The following is a 19,686-nucleotide window of genomic DNA, read 5'->3' as shown; positions in this document are numbered from 1 at the left end:
TTCTGGAAGGTCGTTCTGAAAGATCATTCTGCCATCTGGTCTAATTAGCATATTAGCTCTTTATTATATAGGATGTGGCCAGAGGTAGCTTGTTACCGTTGCATGCTGGTATATGTTTGTCCCAGGAGATGAGACTTAAAATACAGTGAAATGTGAGGTGCAGCATGAAATGGGTCATAGCAAGCATTGAACAGGGCCTGTGTGGAATGAGACAGGCTCATGTCCTGTTGCCTCCCCCCTCAGCATCCCCACTCCCCAGTCACCTTGGAAAAATGAGGGTTTATTCTGCACTTATGTGCATTCCCATGTTCAATAACTGCTGCAGTCGCTGTGTGTGTTTTTTTTTCATTTTGAATTCATCTAAACCTAGTGAGAGCTCACACACTGATCCCAGAATGCAGCTCCTTAAAACCCTCATCTATGGCGTGGTTATGCCTATAATATGTGGTGTGCTTTTGTCTGTTTATCTGACGTGCCAGGGCCCCTACGTAGCTTTGCAAGGCAATATTCTTGGATGCAAAATGCAACCGGGTTTTAGGTAGCTTTGTTAGGAGTCTGCATTCTTCGTCAGGTACTGCACACAAGTAGAGCCCTAGCTTAGCCGTGTGGGCGGGAAATTGGGGAAAATGAAGACCTGTCACCCATGTCATGATTTCTACATGAAGCCTTTAGTGAGGAGGTGTCACTCAGAGATCCCTGCCGTTGCCTGAGCGACGTCGGTGTCACCAGCTGCCTGGCACCCTCACTTTGGTGCCGAAACTCGCATTTTCTCCCCATCGGGCATCCCTCCCACTCCTCAGCGGAAACCAGACCAATGTTCGTTCAAACTCAGTAGGAAATGGCGGCGAGCACCATCTCGCTTGGACTCCACGGGAACAGCTAACGTGTGCGTGAGGAGGCGCTGGGGCCATGCTCAGTGCGGCTGCGTTCAGTCCTCCTAGCCACGGCTGGTGAGGGGTGCCCATTGATGCCCACACCTTCCAGGGGAGGCCCCTGGCGCTCCGGGTTAAGCAGTCTGCCCAACCAGCAAGGGGGAGATTTGGAATTCAAGACGGAGTCAGACAGCCACCGGAAAAGGCTCCCCCTGCTGCGTCCTCAGTGTCACCGACAGGAATGCTGTCGGGAGCCCAGAGGGCGGAGGGCCAGCTGCCCTTCTGGAAGCTTCCACCCCAGCCACAAGGCTCTGTGACTTCCTCTCTGCTCCCACTCTTCACTGGCGAGCCCTCCTACCCGGGCCCCCGCAGCCTCCTGACTCCAGCCCGGGCCTGGGGCTTTCTCCAAGGCGTTGGGCCTTCAGCTCCCCCAGGGAAGAGGAAGCTGCGCTCACACAGCACGGAAAGCAACGGTGTTAACTCACAGGCCCTGGGCCTGGTGTGTGCGAGACCATCGGGGTTAGATTCAGCGATCAGAGGCTGGGAGGAGGGGGAGAGGGAGCAGGCTGTGAGGATGTGGGGCAAGAGAAGACTCAGAGATCAATCCGTAGACTCTGGGGCCAAAGCTCACCTGCCAGGTCCAAAAAAAGGCGCCGTGGTGTGCACGGGCCCCTCGGCCATGGCAGGGTCCTGCTGGCTGTGGTGGCGGTGTGAGGACCACCGCCAGGTCGCTTTTGGATGCCCGTCTACTAGAGTTTGCTGTTTTCTCACGATTGCACTGGGGTGATGGGCTTGGGGGCGGAATGTCATTCTCGTTCCATGATATCGAGGGTCAAAGCCATCAACATGCCTCATCGCTGTTCCGACAGCCTTGATCGCCGGGCAGGGGTCTCCATGCAGCTCGTACTTGAGGGCTGGGAGTTACATTCAACGTCCTTGAGGAGGGGGCATCTACGTAAGTTATCCACTCAGATTTTTTAAAGCACATTGTTCTCCTGGATTCTCTTGAATGCCTGTCTTACTCTTGGGTTTCTCATAACCAGTTTGGCCTCTTCTTGGTGGAGTGTTTGGAGTTTGGATAGAACTTGGGTTAAAGACAAGGTCCGGTTTCCTAATTCCCTTTCTAAGGCCTATCCTCTAAACTGGACTCACTGGTTACACTTTAAACTTATGACTTATAGTCTTTATTAACCTCTACAGATAATAAAGAATCCCAGCTGTTCTTTAGGAACAGGAGAAACAACAGACTTGCAGTGTTAATGGTTCAGGGTAGCAGAAAGGGGAAATGATTCATAGACAGGATAGCCGTTGGTTTAATATATCTGGTTAGTGAAGAAAAAATCATTTATTCTTTTTGTTTTTTAATCCTCACTCAAGGATATGTTTTACTGATTTTAGAGAAAGGGGAAAGGAGAGAGAGAGAGAGAGAGAGAGAGAGAGAAGAGAGAAGAGAGAAACACGCCTACACTGGGGATCAGATGAAAACCCAGGCCTGTGCCCTGACGGAGTGGAACCAGTGAGCTTCTGGTGCAGGAGTTGATGCTCCAACCCACTGAGCCACACCAGCCAGGGCTCCTGTTTTCTTAAAGTTGCGCAGATACTTTCTGCCCCTTGAGAACAGCTCAGTGCATTTTTGAGGATTTGTCCTTCTCCCCCAGGCCCCACTCAGCACTGTTACTGCGTGAGCATCTCGATCCAGGCAGAACCGGAGATTCTCACGGCGCCAGCATCAAGGTCCTTGGGTTCATCTACTTCAGAACAAGGCATTGGCCCCGCCCATTTATTCTCTTCTCCAACTGGCCAGTCTGCAGCGTGCACATCTCGTGGCCAAACTTACTGTGTTTATAAAGCCTTTCTCTTTGAAAGAAAAACCCACCTCCCAGAAAAAGCCTCCTGCTTTAGCCTCCTGTAAAAATCAGCTGGAAAACGTGCAGGAAAAGTGGGCCCAGTTGGTAGCTGGCTCATCACTAGTGGTTTCACTGACTCAACTATCTTTTCCCCCAAAACCAGTCTATGTGTCGCCAGGGCCTAACCCAGATCCTGTTGGATCACAGTAAAGTGTGGGTCCCTAAGGACCCCAATTGCAACAGTGAAGACCAGTGAGCTGGCCTGACTGTGACCCCTGGAATCCCCCTAAAGTGCTTTCCCTGGGGCAAAATCTCCCTGAGAAAAACACCACCAAAGAGATGACGTCACCTTTGTTTTTGGAATAGCTGGACGGGTAAGGGAACAGGCTAGCCATCACAGAGAGCGTGTCTTAACATTGAACTTTCCTAAGCACAACTGCAGGGTACTTGTAAAACAGATAGCAAGCCAGCCCTGGGGTGGACAGAGAGACTCGAGGGCTTCTGGGAGACACTATTTGGTTCTGAGGTGACCAACTTGCCCTGGCTGGTGTGGCTCAGAGGTAGAGCATGAGCCCACGCACTGAAGGTCACCGGTTTGATTCCCTATCAAGGGCAGTACCGCTCATGCCTGGTTTGCAGGTTTGTTCCACCAGCATGCAGGAGGCAACCAAGCGATGTCTCCTCTCTCTCTCTCTCTCTCTCTCTCTCTCTCAGTCAATGGGGGGAAATATCCTCAGGTGAGGATTAACAAAAAAGAAAAGCTACAGCAATGAGGTGACCAACTATAAAAGGAATACTGTGTCCACCCAATAATTTCCCCGTGTCCTGGTAGGTGGCCCCGGACTGTCTCAGGCACAGGACATGGGGGCCCACGACACCCAAACTCCGTGAGCGACGGCTGACAGTGCTTGCCACGGGGGAGACGCCCTAGGGCCGTGGTCGCCAACCTCTCGGACCTCACGGGTCACCAGTGTTCTGCGGACCACCGATTGGCCGCCGCTGCCCTAGAGCCTTCTCTGCATCTACATATCCTGGCAGGGAGCTAGAACCACAGCCTGCTGCCTTGGCAAACAGTGTGCCAGGGACCATCTGATTTTTTGGTAAAATACAGACCTACAGTATAAATGTCTATTTGCAAAAAAAGTAAAAATCAGAAAGATATGATTGCAATGCTGACGGTGGTTAGCACTCAGCGTGGTCCTTGCCAAAATGCTGACAGTGAGAACGCGGCTGGTTTTCAGTTTCTTCTTGTACTTTATTATACACTTTCCAGGGTTTTCTAATTGTGCTTTTTAAAGGCTTTTAAAAACCGATATACATGAACATACTTTTCCTCTTTCCGGCTGGCGTCTCCTTTCTCTTTCTCGGTCACATTTCTCCCAACTCCCCACCAGTGCAACCCTCGCATCGCACCTTGGCCTCCGTCTGCAGGCGGCGGAAGGGACTCCGACTGAAAGAATGTGTCGGTGCTGTGGCAGCCGCGGGGCCTGGGATCAGCGCAGGCCACGGAGAAAAAAGCACAAAACTCGCATTCGCTTTCTCCCGGGAAGAATTTCTCGAGGCCCGTAGAGTTGACGTGGCCATCCGGATGTAGGGTGAGTTGTTTCCACGGCGTCTGTTGGCATCAGCGGTCGTAAACAGAACTCGAGTTTTTCCCAGAGAAGGGGCAGTATGCCGTCTCCCTCGTTAACTCACAAACGAAAACCTCGTAATCTGGGCAGATAAGGCCTAGCCGAGGCCTGGCGGCAGGAACGGGGAAGCGATGCATTTCGCAGGCGTCAGTCCCGGTCCAGCGCGGGTCCTGCAGGTCACACATTTTTTGGATTCTGAGACAGAAGTGTCTGAGGCGGCAGGACGGCCCGGCTCTGACTTGGATGGTGTGTGAGCCGCGGAAGGGGGGCGATCACACGGAGGAATGCGCTCTCCGTGTGCCCCCGGCTGCTGCTTGTCCCGCCACAGGCCCTCCCGTCGTCGGGGTCAGCCCTGGGGTCAGCCGCCAGCTGCAGGAGGGATGTGCGCCTGCGCATAACCACCCGGCCAGCTGCACAGTGTCCCGGACACCGCACACCCCACTGAGCGCAGCGCCCTGTGCAGGGCCGGCTCCCAGAGACTGGGCTTCAGGGCCCCAGACTGCGCAGGCGCTGTGGAGGCTGCAGGTCTTGGGACGGCACTTGGCGAGAAAGCAGAGCCCGGGGCCCTGCGGCATGCTGTCTCCGGCCCTCCCTGGCCACGTGCTGTAAACACGGGGGTGAGCCAGTCCTTCCGGGCTCAGTGGGCCCCTCTGTGAGATGGGGTGATAACTGAGGACTGACTGACAAAAGCCATCCCAGGCTCTCAGCTGTTGTTTTCAATGCTCATGTTGTTCTGATGTTTTCTCTAACCTCCCTGATGTAAAACTGAGGAAACTGAGGCCCCAGGAGAGTGAGGGACTGACTCTCCCGGGGCCCCAGAGCTGATGGCGAGTGAAACTGGGCAAGACCCTGGGCTTCTGGCTCCCTCAGGACACCGGCCCGGGACACCCTGCAGGAGCTGAGCACTTCCCTCGGGGCTCAAACCCAGGGCCTTCGCAGGAGGTAAGTACAAAAACAGGCCTCCCCGGGCACAGCACCTCCCCCACTGACCGCCAGCCGGGCGCACTTCTGCCAAGCTGGAAGGGAACATACCGTCCAGGCCATCAGAGGGGAAACCAAGGTCACGCTGCACGAGGAAGTTGTCACAGCCCTCTCCCTGGGGCCTCGCCTGCTGCTAGTGGACACTGTTGACATTGGAGCCATCCCCGACCCTCCGGCGTGGACCCGAGGGCAGTGCGTCCCAGTGCAGCTACTCCCAGGGTGGCCGACCTCTGGCCTGCTGCGCCAGGGAGGACTCCTGTCCTTCGGCTTCCATAAAGTGCAGAGTTCTGCATTTTTAGAATAACACAAGAGTCCTTCTTCCCCCACCCAGTAGACTGTAATGTGCTTTTCAGTAAAGCTGCTGAGAAAGGCGAGGAATCCCAGCCTCGCCTTCGTGTGTGTCTGGCCTGGAAATCAAGGAATCAGCCGAATCGTTTGTGTCCATCAACATGTGCTTTAAAGCAGGGGTGCCCTGGGCTCGGAGCAGTGGCCGGGCAGTGGCAGGACGGGAGTGCCACCTAGCTGCCCTCCTGGGGGACACCGCCCTTCGCTGGATGTTCTCCGTGCCCGAAAGAACCAGACCGGGTCCAACACCCTGCTGGGCTGATGAGACAGAAACAGACGAAGAGGCCAGCATCTCCCTTCCTATCCGTGCAAAGAGCGTGCACATCAGAGGGGGACCGGGAGCTGGGTAGGATCCTGCACAGTCCGGACCCAGCGCCCCCGGCCCTGCCCCACACCACCCCCTGCCACGCATACAAACTCAAGATGGATTGAAGATTACAGAAGAAGGCCTGAAACCGTAAAACTCCTTGCCGAAAACTCCTTGATGTTGATCTTGGCCCTGAAGTTTTGGACTTGAAACCAAAAGCTCAGGCGACAAAAAGAACAGTAAACCAGTGGGATTGCGTTAAATTGAAAAGCTTCTGCACAGCAAAGAAAACAGTCAACAAAATTAAGAGGCAGCCGGTGAAATGAAAAACATATTTGCAAACCAAGTATCTCATAAAGCGTTATATCCAAACTAATCCTTATGTAGAACGATTCGATGTGCAATCTGGGGAGCTTAAGGCCACTGGAAGAAGAATGAGGCTGGGGGCCCGGGGCCTGGGTGTGAACAGACGAGTCCCTCACAAACACGGGGTGTAAGCCCAGAAAAGTGGATGCCCGTGGCAGCGATTTTCTACCTTTTTCATCTCATGGCACAATAAACGCATTACTAAAATCTGCGGCACACCAAAAATTTTATATTTTTTGCCGTTCTGACAAAAAATAGGTATAATTTTTATTGGTTTAAAAAAATAATAATAGTGGTTACCTACCCGTTTTGCTCCAAAGTGACTTTTAAAAAACATCAGATGCCTATACTTGTATATCAGGATTTCTGGTACCAAGAATTAGCCAATCAGATGCCACCTTAATATGCAATGTCACCAATAAGATGCAACTCTTATATGACCTGCAGATTTATGGTTCACGACAGGGCATTCCCACTGGACGGCTATTGTGTTGGCTGTTGTCATTTTTTATTTCACAATCTAAGGAAGAAGGGGCCGGTGCCCCTGACTGAATAGTCAGGTAGTGCATGTTTTAAAAACAATCATGGCCCAGGTGAAAAATCACTACCCTAGAGGAAAAGAATATTTTAGAATAGAAGTAATCCTGTTATTTGCAGCTTTTTAATATTTCCTACACCTTTTGTGCTATTGTACTATGTTAGTACAGTTTGGGTAATATTATTATATTTAAAATCTTTTTTCCTGAAATATTAGTGTTTATTGCATGTAACATTATTTAAAATCGTTTTTTCTAAGGGGAGAGCACAGAGAAAGAAAGAAGAGGGTCTGAGACCGATGCTCTCTGCGGGGAGGTTGATTAGAGGTGAACCCATCAAGGAACCTGAGGTGCTGTGGGCAGTGAGATGGGGACGCCATAAAGCACGAGGCAGGACCTTCAAGCCAGGGGGGGTTTATGAAGAAAGTTGTCACTGTGCCGATGCTGCTGAGACATCAAATGGTCGGGGCGAGTCAGCTCAACTCGGCCACTTGATTCTAGGGCCTCCAGGAAGCTCTCAGCCCTCACAGACACCCCCCTACCCCCACCCAGCCCCGGGATGTATGAAAGTCTGCACTTAAATCTTCATTCCTTTGTGTAATTACATCCAAAGTCCCACAAGTGAAATAGCAAATTAAGTCGTTTCTACCCCCCGGAGAGAATAAGCTTTGGATCCTGGAGATTTATAAGGAAGAGGCGAGAGAGGGAGAGAGACGAGCGGGGGTAGTGAGGGAAGAGAGGGGATGTCAGAGTGGGGGGGAGGGAAGGCAGACACGCTGGGAGACACCAAGCAGCAACTGATCTCACACATTAGCCCGGGGCCAGCTCGCTGCACTGAGTCACTTCTGTTGCAAACTGGTATTCTGGCTGACACTTGATTTCATAAATGCATATGAATCTCCCTCACATCCCCTCAGGGTATACCCACATGGTCTCTTTATATGTGATACATCATCGATAATGAAATTTTTGACACACTCTCTTTACAGCTGTTACATCGCCATCCTCCCTGAGGATGTATTAGAGACATAATTAGGGAAAGTACTCTTATGGTCATATAAACACCACATGACAGCAATTTTCAGCCGGTGTGCCCTGGCATGCTGGTGCACCTCAAGAATTTTTAGAACATGCAATACTTGACTATTGAGTCAGGGCACTGACCTCTTTTCCTTTATAATGTCAAATAAAAAATGACAACAGCCAACACAACAATAGCTGTCCAGTGTGAGTAAATCAAAATTGTACCTTTTTTTGGTTATATTGGCAAAAATATATATTTTTGGTGTGCTGCAGAAGTTTAGTAATTAGTTTATATGTGCCATGAGATGACAAAGGTTGAAAATCACTGCCACATGCTATTTAACTAATGGAGATGTGGTGAATGAAATAGACGTTCCAGTACCTAGCATCTTCAGACCAACCCATACCCAACTAGACCAACCCACAGTCAACTAGACCAACCCACACCCAACTAAACCAAACCACAGCCAAACCAGACCCACCCACACCCAACTAGACCAACCCACACCCAAACTAGACCAACTCACACACAAGACCAACCCACACCCTAGACCAAACCACACTAACTAGACCCACCCACAACCCTTAAGAAGTTCTATTTGTCAGAGAGAGGCCCCCCTTCCTGGCTGGGTGCTGGTGAACGTGGATTCTAGTTGGCATGCTTGAGTTGAACCCATTGGTTGCCCACTTCTTCTTTGTTGGTCTTTCACAGATCCTGAGGGGAGAGAAAAACTGATAAACCATCCATCTTTAATGTCAAATGTTTCCACAGTAAATGAGTTCCAATGACCTGATGGGGGGTAGAAATACCATTCACCAAAGTACTTAATTCTTTAAAAACCCTGCTTCCACATCAGCATGTTCCAAGGAGCAAAACAAAGGAAGTCAGCATCCTCCCCACGACTTGTGGTTAGAAAAATAATGATGTTATGTAACAAATGTCCCTTCACCATAGGAAATTCTACTCAGAAGACTGCACAGTGAGCAAACTAACAGGTTAACGAATGCAGGGGAAAGGCACACCATATGCTGATTCCCGATAGGCCAAGCCAGGTGTACCTCTAGGGAATGTGATTCCTTCCAGACTCGGAGCAGGGCAGGAGCCTGGGAGAGCGGGTTAGAAATGCAGGAAAAGCTACAGGGGCACAAACAAAGAGACCTTGGCCCCTGGGTAACGGGGTGACTATGTTCTCCACACGTGTCCTTGTGGCGTCTAATCGGAAGTCCCAGCCAGTGATTCTCAAATCGCTTATCTGAGGATGAAATTTCCCTGACTGTGCAAAAAGGAGGCAGCGACGGTTTCCCTAAGGAGGTGTTTTTGAAAAGCAAGCATTTCCCCTCTTCAGATCAACCCCTTCGGAGAAGGTTAGCATTCCTGGAGAGCCTCCAAATGGTCCAGAGAGACTCTGTCCCTAGAGGCTGAACAGCAACAAGGAGGAGAAAATTCAACAAAGTTGCTTAAAAGCCAACCAATCAAACAACCACAAAAAAAAAACACTTTTCATGTGGAGGCCAAAGGATTGCGGGGGTGGGGTGGGGGTGGGGGGGTGTTGGGCAGGGGCCCAGGACAGACGCGTCCCTGGGGCCATGGGGCTGCACTAGGACAGAGCCAGGACTGGGATTTTGTTTCAGGCGCTGTGCTAGGCAGAAGGGCTCTCCTTGTTAAAATTCATCAGCGGCATTTTCTACGTCGCCCTAGACCAGTGGTCGGCAAACTGCGGCTTGCGAGCCACATGCGGCTCTTTGGCCCCTTGAGTGTGGCTCTTCCACAAAATACCACGTGCGGACGCGCACGGGCAGTGCAATTGAAACTTTGTGGCCCATGCACAGAAGTCGGTATTTTGTGGAAGAGCCACACTCAAGGGGCCAAAGAGCCGCATGTGGCTCGAGAGCCGCAGTTTGCTGACCACTGCCCTAGATTGCTCTCGATGGCCCGGATGGGGGTCTGCAGCAGCTGTCGGTTGGGTCTGCCCCTTGGGAACGGTGCCTTGGTAAGACTCCACAACCAGACTGAGAACGTGTGTCTTGCCCCCGACTTTCTCCATGTTCTTCTCCCACCTGCAGGAGAGCTGGCCCTCCGCGATCTCCACTGCCTCCCGCTACAAAAATGGGGGCATCGTCTGGGATTATCACTTGTCCCTAATACTTTGAATCAGCAATGTGGGGTAGAGAAAAGAGCAGGAATGTCTGAGAAAACTGGTTTAGCCTCCCACCCCCGCCACTTACTAATTGCTTAATCTCAGGTCCAAGTTCCTGAACTTCTCAGAGCGCTGCTTCCCAACCTGTAAACTGGATCCACACGGGATGGCTGTGAGGGTGACAGAGGTGACACGTGTAAGCTCATGCCACTGTCAGCTCTTGGTGAGCTCTGTAAATGAGGGTTCCTCTCTGTCCCTTACACTGGGTTCGAGGCGACCACAAATGACCTTCCTTGTCCTACACATTCCCGAGTGTGTTTCCCACCTACAGAAGGCCCACCGGGTCCTGCCTGGTCTTCTCGGCTCCTCTGGGCTCTCCTTGAGGGCGTGGGAGTGCGGCGCACAATCTCATCCTCTCTCACCGCCTCTCCGCCCCTTCACAAGTAAGGCCCCTGGGACATCAGCTAAACAAACAAGTCTCTCTCCTTCATCAGGACAGACGGGCAGGACACTCTCCACCTGTGCTTCCTCAGAGAAGGACTGAGAGGTCCGAGGACCCATGAGATGGAGAGAGAGACACCAGCACTGGCTGAGGACCCCCCTGGGCTAGGGTCTCACTTCCCAATATTATGATTTCTCACCCAACCTCCTTCAGCCCCAATTTACAGAGAGGTCCCTGACTCGCCCAGGACTCCCCAGATTATAAGAAGGTTTCAGTGACCCTAATTGACACATTTCTATGTGGAATTATGGGGAGACAGTGGGTTATGTCCGGAGCCCCCGGCAATTATTGCTTTTGAACACGTCTCTATTTTGCCAGTCACCATCCGCACATGACAAAAACAACTGAAAATCCGCTAACAATTTGGTCAACTTATAAAAACTGCCCATTTTTCTTCTAAGGAAAACAATTAAAAAACTATACTAGTAAAAACAACTCCCTGGCCCAGCAGATGTGGCTCAGTGGTTGAGCATCGACCTATGAACCAAGAGATCACGGTTCAATTCCCGGCCAGGGCACATGCCCGAGTTGCGGGCTCGATCCCCAGTGGAGGGCTTGCAGGAGGCAGCCAATCAATAATTCTCTCTCACCATTTATATCTCTCTCCTCCTCCTCCTCCTTTCCTCTCTAAAATCAATTTTTAAAAATTTTTTTAAAGAAAAGCAACTCCCTGGAACCCGTGAGCCCTCTCTCTTGGCTAAAGTTCAAAACCCCGTGGCCACCTTTAGTCTCATTCCAACATCCGTGGCCCTTCACCCACTGGAGAGAGGCTTGTCCGGAGAGATGTTATCTTAAAGGCCAAACTCCGCGCTCAGCAGTCTCGCTCTGGAGTCAGGAACAGTCTGTTTTCCACCCCAGTCCCCTGGGCTTCTCCCGCCAAACAAACGTGGGCTCAGCCTCACACCCTCCCCCTCTGGCAGGCCTGGGCCCAGAACCAGACGACAGGCAGCCTTCCCCGTCTTTCTGCCCAGCAATCTCTCCAAAGGATCCGCATTTCAAATCCCCGGTTTACTCAGGAGGGAGCACCTTAATTAGGTCCCACTAGTCTTTCGCATCTTCTTTCTCCCGCTAACCGGAGGCAACACGGCTCACGCGGCATGAGGCAGCCAGGAGCTGGGGCCCAGGAAGGGGTGGCGTGAGGATGCGGGCCAGCTATCTTTATTTTTTTTGTGGGTCCCGCTTCCCTTCATCATTTGATTCTGCCCTTCAGCCGCATCAAGATCACCCACATCCTTCGACTCCCACAGTTTCACCTGCGTCTTTGAATCTCAAACAAACAGTGATGTTACGGGCCAGTATTTCGCACCCTGGGTCCCAGCCCAGGGGAAAGCTGCCCAAAATATCAATCACGTGTTTAGGTAGAGAACATATTTCTACAAGTCACCTCTGGATTTAACCCCTGGACCAACACGCAGGTTTTAGGGACCAGAACTTCTGCCGTAAGGAAAGTCCAAACTAGAAAGCTGGCCCCAGCGTGGTCCTCAGAGAGACCACGTCCAGCACAGTGCGGGAGGGGGGGGGTGGGGTGAGGGTTATAATCGCACAACTGGAGCCACTGATGGATAATGAATCCCTAACGGATGTGGAGAGACTCAGGGCAGCCACTGAGTCCAGGGCCAGGGGCAGGCTCTCTGACCTCATCTGACTGTCCCGGGCGCTCCGGGAGTTTGCAGACAGTGTCCACGCGAGGACAGGACGCGGCCGCTGGGACTGGGGAGCAGCGCAGGCTCGGGGAGCAGCCCTGCCCAACACGGACATGAAGATAAAAACAAAGGACTGTGGAAACGTGACGTGTTTATTGACATGAAAACTCGATTGGACACCTTAGCTCTGTACTTAATCTCTTTAAAGTTCAAAGTTTCTCGGGGAAAATAGCGACTTGAGAGGGACCAGGTCGCTTGCTGCTGTCACGGCTTCTCCCGGCAGATTTCACGGAGGAAAGTCGGTCTCTCCCAGGGACACACTCTGGAGTCGCCCGGGCCTCGTCTCCGGTTAAGGATGGGAGTCAAGGGAGATGGGGAGCACGACCCTCACCCCGGGGTTTGCAGGTCCTGTTGCCTGGACGGCACCCGGAACCATTGCCCTTCCCTCCACCCAGCTCCCGGTCCGCATCGCCTGTCACCTCCGGGTCATCCTTAGGTCTCCGACGTCACTTCCTTAGGAGGACCTTTCCCAACCCCTGTGGGGGCCCTGAGCAGAGCACCCCACTCGCCATAACGTGCAGACGAGGACACGGCAGTGTTACTTTAAAGGCCCCTTTGCCCTACGCATGCGCAAGCAGTGACTCAGCAGGCGCTATGCGTGCTGCGCATGCGCAAGCAGTGACTCAGCAGTCACACTATGCGTGCTGCGCAGGCGCACCCTCGTGACCCTGCTCACGTCAGTGCGGCACGGGCGCCGCTAATTGGCACGAGGCCGCAGCGGGTATATAAGGTGCACCGACCAGCCGCTCAGGCTGCTTCCGTCGTCATGGGCGTGTTCTCCCAGTTCCCTGCACCCGCACCCCGAGCTCCTCCAGCCCTCCGCTCGGAGATGCCCGCTTGCTCTCGCTGCTGGCCCAGCTGGCACGAGAGAATCCTGTCTCTCGCGTCTTCCTTCTGTGCCCTCTCCTCCCGGCCGGTCCTCCTCTCTCTGCACTCGGCCTTCCCCCGCCTCTGCGTCCTCGGGTCTCAGCTTCCCAGCAAGAAAGGCTGGCTTCCGGGAGGAGCGAGGGGTCTCCGCAACAAAGCGTCCTCCCACCCCCTCGGGGTGCAGGGGGCCTGGGGGCTGTTTCTGTAATGACTTGGGAAATGGCTGCAACCCCGAATGGAACAGTGATGCCTCCCTGACGCCAATGCTGGGTGGGGAGGGAGGGTCTGTCTTTAGCTGCAGCGAATCGCCTCCTCTCAGCGCCAGGTGTTCACCTCCGCAAAGGCGTCCTGGCCTCAGGTCTTACTGAGGAAAGAAAGACTGACTTCTGTGAGGACCGAAGGGGGGGGGGCGTCTCTGAGACAAACAAAGGCCCTCCTTCCCTCTCCGCCCCAATGCCTGGCGGGTGTGTGGGCCGGGCGCCAGCGGCCTGCAGACCAAGTGGGTGCCGCTGAGCCCAGCCGGAGCCCCCGGGCTGCAGGCTCAGTCCCCAGAGTGGGGCGTGCAGGAGGCAGCCAATCCACAACTCTCTCATTGATGTTTCTATCTCTCTCTCCCTCTCCTGTCCTCTCTGAAATCAATAAAAACATGTTTTTTAGAAAATCTGATTTCATCCCCCGCCCAGCCGTTCCCCTCCTAGGCTCAGAGTGGGACGGAAGCGTTGCTCCAGCTCCTTACCGCATTGCCTGGCATCTGCCTCCTTTTCCTTCGTTACTTTTTCTCTGCCGCCTTCTTTTTTTTCCTGGGCTTTGGCTTCGCTCTTTAAAACGTTTCATTATGAGAAGTTTCCCAAGTGGAGAAAGCTGCACCGTGACCCGCGCTCCCCCATTCCGTCCGCATCTGACCCACGCTGCCTCCCCCGCCCCCTCTCCCCGCCCCTCCCGCCTCCTCACCTGCGGGTTAGGCCGTGGTTAACCCGCGTGCGCACCTGCCTAAGGAGTCCCTGCAGGTGGGAGCCGCTAGGAGAGGCTTCCCGAGAAGGTCCTACGGGAGCGCAGAATCGCCCTCAGACTCGGGGAAACTGGGTCCCCACCCGGGTCTCACGCTTTAAAGGGCCTGCCCCCACCTCCCCTGGCCACGCTCCTCCCCATGGGGCGAGGAGGCCCAGGGAAATGTGCCCAGCTGGGGCCCAGAACCTGGGAACTCCCTGCCCAGACGTCTCCAGGCCACGCTGAGCCCTGGGTGCCCTGGTGGATATGGGTGGTGGGTACGGTGCACACTGGGTGTGGCAGAGCTGGGACCTGGGCGCTGAGTCCACACACGTGGGGGGCCCCTCGAAGTACTGAAAGGGCCCCCCTTGTTCCTGCCGACCAAGCCTCCATCTGAAGCCCCGCCCTCGCCTCCCCACCCACAAAGATTTTTCAGCGTCTGAGCAAGATATTGCAGTGTTTCTCAACGTCCCTCAATGTCGTTTAGGTCCTTGGTTCCCCCGTCAAGTCAGCTCATGGGGCTGGGGAGGAGCCGGGCGAGCCTGTCCGGGTCCCTGGGAGAAGGAGTAACAGGTGCAGGTGGAGCAGGAGGCCGCCAGGCGGGTGGAGCAGGTGGAACGGGTTCACTGAGGACATTGTGGACCACGCTCCGCTGGTACAGAGTTTCCCAAGGGCGTCCTGGGTCCCAGAGCTAAAGGGGTCCCTCCCCCACCAGCTCCCCACTCCCCCTGGGTCCTCCTGAAAAGACAGTGCCTCCGTCAGAGTACACTTCCTCCCTCCTCCTGAGCCATGGGCCACTTGCCTGACCTTGGCAATCTCCCCGTAGTGTGTGAAGCAAAACCACACGTGGATGCCTCTGTATAAACCGAATAAGTGTCTGTGCACTTACTTCATTTTGGAAAGGGGAGGGGGGGCTTGTCAGGAAAAACACCCATTACACCCTAGACCTCAGCAAGGGGCAGGGGCAGCTCTGTCTTAACAGGCACATCCCTCAAGAAAAAAACAAGGAGTTTATACGTGCGGCAAATATTTTATAGAAGCATCGGGAGATAGCGTTTGCAGCACCCACAGTGAGAAACAAGGAGAAAGGCCTCGTTAAAAGACCTTTTTGCTACAGATTTAGAAGAGGGTCTCCAGCCCCCTCCCCCAGAGGAAAATCCTTAGCCCTGTCCTCGCTGCAACCTAATCCCCAGTGAATCCCCTCACAGCCAGGAGCCCGCACCCGCGCCCCTGTGCTGGCCTAGGGACCCTGTGTTCTCTAAGGGGGAGGTCATCTTAGAAACTGAACATAAATCCAGCCAGAACGAAGAGCGTGCTTCCTCCACGGGTGCCCTGGGCCACGGTGTCCCTGTTACAGTGACAAGGGGGCATGCAAGGAGACAGGCAGAAGAAAACTCGGAGGAACAGTAGTCTCCACTTTAATCATTTGAATCGAGGAAAATGGGAACAGATGAAACCTTCGTAAGAGAGAAATGGTGCATGCACTACAGGTGGAGGGGGCAGGTAGATTAATAAAACGACTGCTGATCTATCATTAGTGTTGAACATGTTTGTTTTGCTTGGCTTTTCTACAAACACATCCAAGTTTCCTGCAACTCCCATCATTCAAAGGCACGTGTCCCCACTCTCCCAGCTGACAAGGTCCAGAGGGCAACCAAATGTTACCCGGTTCATGGGGGCTGCTCGGCCCCATGGGGGATGTAGGGAGCAGTCGGACTGCTGGTAGCACTAATCGTCTCTTCCGAATCTCATGTTATGAAGTGATTTCACACGATTGCGCCTTCCCAATGTTCCTGAATTCAGCGAGTAAACCGAAGGTGAACATGACAAGCCTCAAATCATTTCAGAGCGACTCCCTTTGAAACTGCCCTCATATAACTGAGTTTGTTCCACCTCCTGTAACAGACACGATATTAATGTTAATGTCCCGGTAACACATTCGAACTACCTAAGAAGCAGTGCTGCCTCCTAACGGGTGGCCTGTCAGAACCCTAAAAGCACAGGCGGCTTCACAGACCTCGTTACTGATCCATCTTGACTGCGGTTCCATCGGCAAGATAAAGTCCCAACCGGGTGCTTTCTCCTCCATCCGGTCAAGGCCAGAAGGACTCTGGGGAGCCACAGGCGTCTCTGTTCTCATTTCAAATAGCTGAGGGCCGCTTCTCCCGGCCTGGGGAGACGTGCAGTGTCCTTGTCTCGCGGTATTGCTTTAGGAGGCCGCACGCCCGTAAGTTCTAGCGTGGAGGAGCATGCAACAGCCGCCGACAGTAGCTATGCAGTCGAGGTATCTTTGGGGCTCAATCACAGCATGTGCACTGAGATATTTTAAATGGTAAAGAAAAAGAAAAAACAGAGGAACTTGCTCTCCTTAGCAACCGTTATAGTACAGAGTTCAAGGCTGCAATCACACCCATTATGCAAGTGAGTGGACTGCAGAATGAGGGGGCTGCTGAGTGCATGCTATGGGGCCCGGGACGCGGGCACCTGAAGTAGGTGAGCCTCCTGCCGTCAGATTCCCGTCAGCACGAAGGAAACGGTTCCACTTTGCCACTCGGTGCCGTTTCTCAGTCTTAGAAGTGCAAAAAGGACTAGAAAATAATGTACCTGTGGTTTTGTTTTTTTCCTCACTGGCTAAGATTCTGTCTCATTCAGGAATGATTTTGCTTCATAAAAACCCTTTTAAGAATAAAGGGCTTGAGGTGTTCATGCGGCGCATCCCGGTGTGCGCCCACCAAGGAGCTTCTACAATGTGTTAAACTCTCATTCCTTCCCCACAACTGCCCGCGGCTTGCGCACACTCAGGGCGCGTCCTGTGTATCAGAAGACCGTGAAGGTGGGGAGGGTCCTCCGTGCCCAGCTCTTTTCCCCAAACTGTTGAAATAAATGAACTGGCTCTGGTTAAACGTCTTTTTGCAAGTCCTGGAAGTCTCTGGTATTTGACTTTAGGATTTCCTTAAACCACAGAAACCAGGGGTGAAAGCCAGGGGCCGCCCAACATGACTTCGGGGACGCCCTTGAGGGAGAGACCTGGCCTCGCGCATCCCCCCACCCTGTTGGGGGTGGAAGGTGAAATCTTCGCACCAAAAATGTCCTGGGCTTCGCGCAGGAGCCTTGGGTCCGGGGACCCTTTCCGAGGGCGCGAGGGGACGGGCACCAAGGACGCCGGGAGCCGCGCTCTCCGCCTCCCCGGGCCCGGCCGGGTCACCAGTGCTGGCCGGCGGCGCCGGCGCCCAGCTGCGCCTGGGACACGGCGGGCATGGCGGTGGCGGCGGCGGCGGCGGCGGCCGCGTCCCCGACGCCGGGCAGGACGGAGCGCACGGAGCGGCGGAACTCCTCGTTCCTCCACGTGTAGAGCAGCGGGTTGAGCGCGGACAGCGCGCAGCACAGGAGCCAGCTGGCCGCCTGCACGCCCCAGGGCACGGGCAGCGCCAGGCCGCGGGCCAGGCTGACCCAGGCGAGCGGCTGCGTGGCCAGCAGGAAGACGCCGCCCAGCAGCAGCACCGACAGCCCGCTGAGCCGCCGCTGCGCGCGCCGGGGCTGCAGCGCGGGCGGCAGGGGGGGCGCGGGCGCGGGGCCGCCGGGGGCGCCGGGGCCGGGCGCGCGCGGGGCGGCGGGGAAGGCGGCGGCGGCGGCGGCGCAGCCGGGCAGCTGGTGCAGCAGGTGGAAGTTGAGGACGCTGACCCGCTTGACGCTGACGCGCACGCGGCGCACGATGCCCAGGTAGCAGTGCAGCAGCAGCGCCGTCTGCGCCAGCAGCGCCGCGGCCGCCAGCAGCGCGGGGTAGTGCACGCGCGGGCCCGCGGGGCCGGGGCCGGGGCCGGGGCCGGGGCGCGGCGCCCAGGGCGGCAGCAGCAGCGCCAGCGCCAGCGCCAGCGCCCAGGACAGCGCCAGCAGCCCCGCCGTGTGGCGCCGCCGGTACAGCGCCTGGTAGGTGGCGGGCGCCCGCGTGATGAGCAGGTAGCGGTTCAGGGCCACGAGGCAGTGGGACAGCAGGGACGCGGTGAGGCCCAGGCCCAGCAGCGCGCCCCGCAGCAGCCGGTAGCGGCCGCCCGCGCCGTCCCAGCCCCCGGGCGGCCCCGCGGCGCCGGCGGGCAGCAGCCCCAGCACCGCCTCCTGCGGCATCCAGAGCGCGCAGACGCTGAGGTCGGCGGCGCAGCCGTTGACGATGAAGGCGTTGCTGGTGGTCTGCAGCTTGCGGAAGGACGCCACGAGGTAGATGACCATGCCGTTGGCCAGCGTGCCCCCGATGGCCAGGCCCGAGTACAGCAGCGACACGGGGATGCGCCGGCCGGCCCACGCCTCCTCGTCCTCGCACAGCAGCAGCAGCGAGCCCCCGGCGGCGGACGGGGCCGCGGAGGACGCGTTGGTCATCCTGACCCGCGCTTCACACCTCGCCGCGGGCTCGGCTAGCGTGGGCCCCGCGCCCGGCCCATCCCGACGCCGCCTGCGGGAGGCCAAGGCGCCTGTCAGCTGCCGCCGCCGACACAAAGGGCTGGAGCCGGAGCGCGGCTGGGGGAGGGGAGGCAGCTCGGGAGGACGGGGGTGGCAGCTGACAGGTACCTGCCTCGGGGATGTCGCCTGGGCCAGGGAGAGGCCTCTGCGCGCAGCGGGCACCAGGGAAGCCCGGGCACAGAGCTGTGTCCCGAACAGCCTCCCTCTCCCCCCAAAACACACACTGGCACATGCACACACTCTCACACACACACAGGAATACTGCCAGGTGGAGCCCCTAGATTCCAGGAGAACGTGGAGGTGTCCCCGCAGGGGGGGTGCCGGGGAAAGGAGTTGGGGTACCTTACTTGTGGGCTCGTCCTTAGCTGGCAGATGCAGAGGGAGAGATGCCAAGAAATGCCTCCTCACTCGCAGCATCTGTGGTCCCCAGACCAGCAGGACAAACTCAGCTGGGACCGGCGCCAGGAGCGAGCCCCCGCTTCTCCCGAGCGGCGTCCACGCCCATGGTCCTGGCAGAACCGGCAGCTGCCGGAGCCTCCTCCACCGGCAGCTGGGCTGGGGCGAGGCAGGCGGGCTGCGGGCCCAGCCGGTGGGCAGGTGGGCAGATGGGCTGGCGGGCGGACAGGAGGCGGCAAGGCTGCCGGGCTGCCGAGCAGAAGCCGCGCTGGAGACAGGCGCACGGCGCTGCGCCCCGAAGCAAGAGGGGCGGCTGGTGGGGTGAGCCCACTCACGCTCTCCTGCTCAGCTATACATCACCGGGGAGGCATCTCCTCCTCGGCATGAATTATTCAACAGCGTCTCACTGCAAGGAAGAAAGACACCTTGCCTGGAAAGTCCTGTAATTAGCAAGTTCCTCTGCCTTGTCTTCTCTCTCCTCCTCTCCTTCACCTCGCTCTTCACCCTGCTTCGTTTTTCTTCGCTGTTGCTCCCATCCCATGAGTGCGAGAATAAAATTCAGTGTACTCCCCCGCCGCCCCAGTGTCATTCATCCCAGACTGATGCGTGCTGGGTCAAGGTTTTTCTGAGGGGCAATATACCCCCAGTCCCCAGGACTGACCTCCTCCATCCCGCGTTTTCAGGGAGAATTCTTTCTATTCGAATTGATATTTATTTTTTCTTTGGTGCGGTG

General features: G+C 55.5%; 1 protein-coding gene across 3 annotated transcripts; it reads right to left on the bottom strand.

The window, feature by feature from the left end:
* Window positions 1-15,507: 15,507 nt before the first annotated feature.
* Window positions 15,508-19,463, bottom strand: GPR88 (G protein-coupled receptor 88). Of its 3 annotated transcripts, XR_011468709.1 has the most exons (3): window positions 18,905-19,463; window positions 16,123-18,549; window positions 15,508-16,001 (listed from the first exon to the last, which is right to left on the bottom strand). XR_011468709.1 is itself a non-coding variant. In XM_070396829.1 (2 exons), the coding sequence occupies exon 2, from the start codon at window positions 18,474-18,476 to the stop codon at window positions 17,307-17,309; it is 1,170 nt and encodes a 389-aa protein (XP_070252930.1). In that variant the 5' UTR covers window positions 18,477-18,549; window positions 18,900-19,463; the 3' UTR covers window positions 15,508-17,306. The 3 variants fall into 3 exon arrangements, 2 of the variants coding, with proteins under 2 accessions (XP_070252930.1, XP_070252929.1); XM_070396829.1 differs by having other exon boundaries at window positions 15,508-18,549; window positions 18,900-19,463; XM_070396828.1 differs by having other exon boundaries at window positions 15,508-18,549.
* Between the last annotated feature and the right edge of the window lie 223 nt (window positions 19,464-19,686).

The sequence above is a fragment of the Myotis yumanensis genome, unplaced genomic scaffold, assembly GCF_028538775.1.
Source record: "Myotis yumanensis isolate MYYU_CA2020_CCGP unplaced genomic scaffold, mMyoYum1.0.hap1 SCAF_17, whole genome shotgun sequence".
Lineage (NCBI taxonomy): Eukaryota > Metazoa > Chordata > Mammalia > Chiroptera > Vespertilionidae > Myotis > Myotis yumanensis.
This window is presented reverse-complemented; position numbering and strand designations above follow the sequence as displayed.

What these genes read in the sequence shown, in the direction of transcription:
- GPR88 (XM_070396829.1), bottom strand. Translation starts at nt 18,476, where the DNA reads ATGACCAACGCGTCCTCCGCGGCCCCGTCCGCCGCCGGGGGCTCGCTG.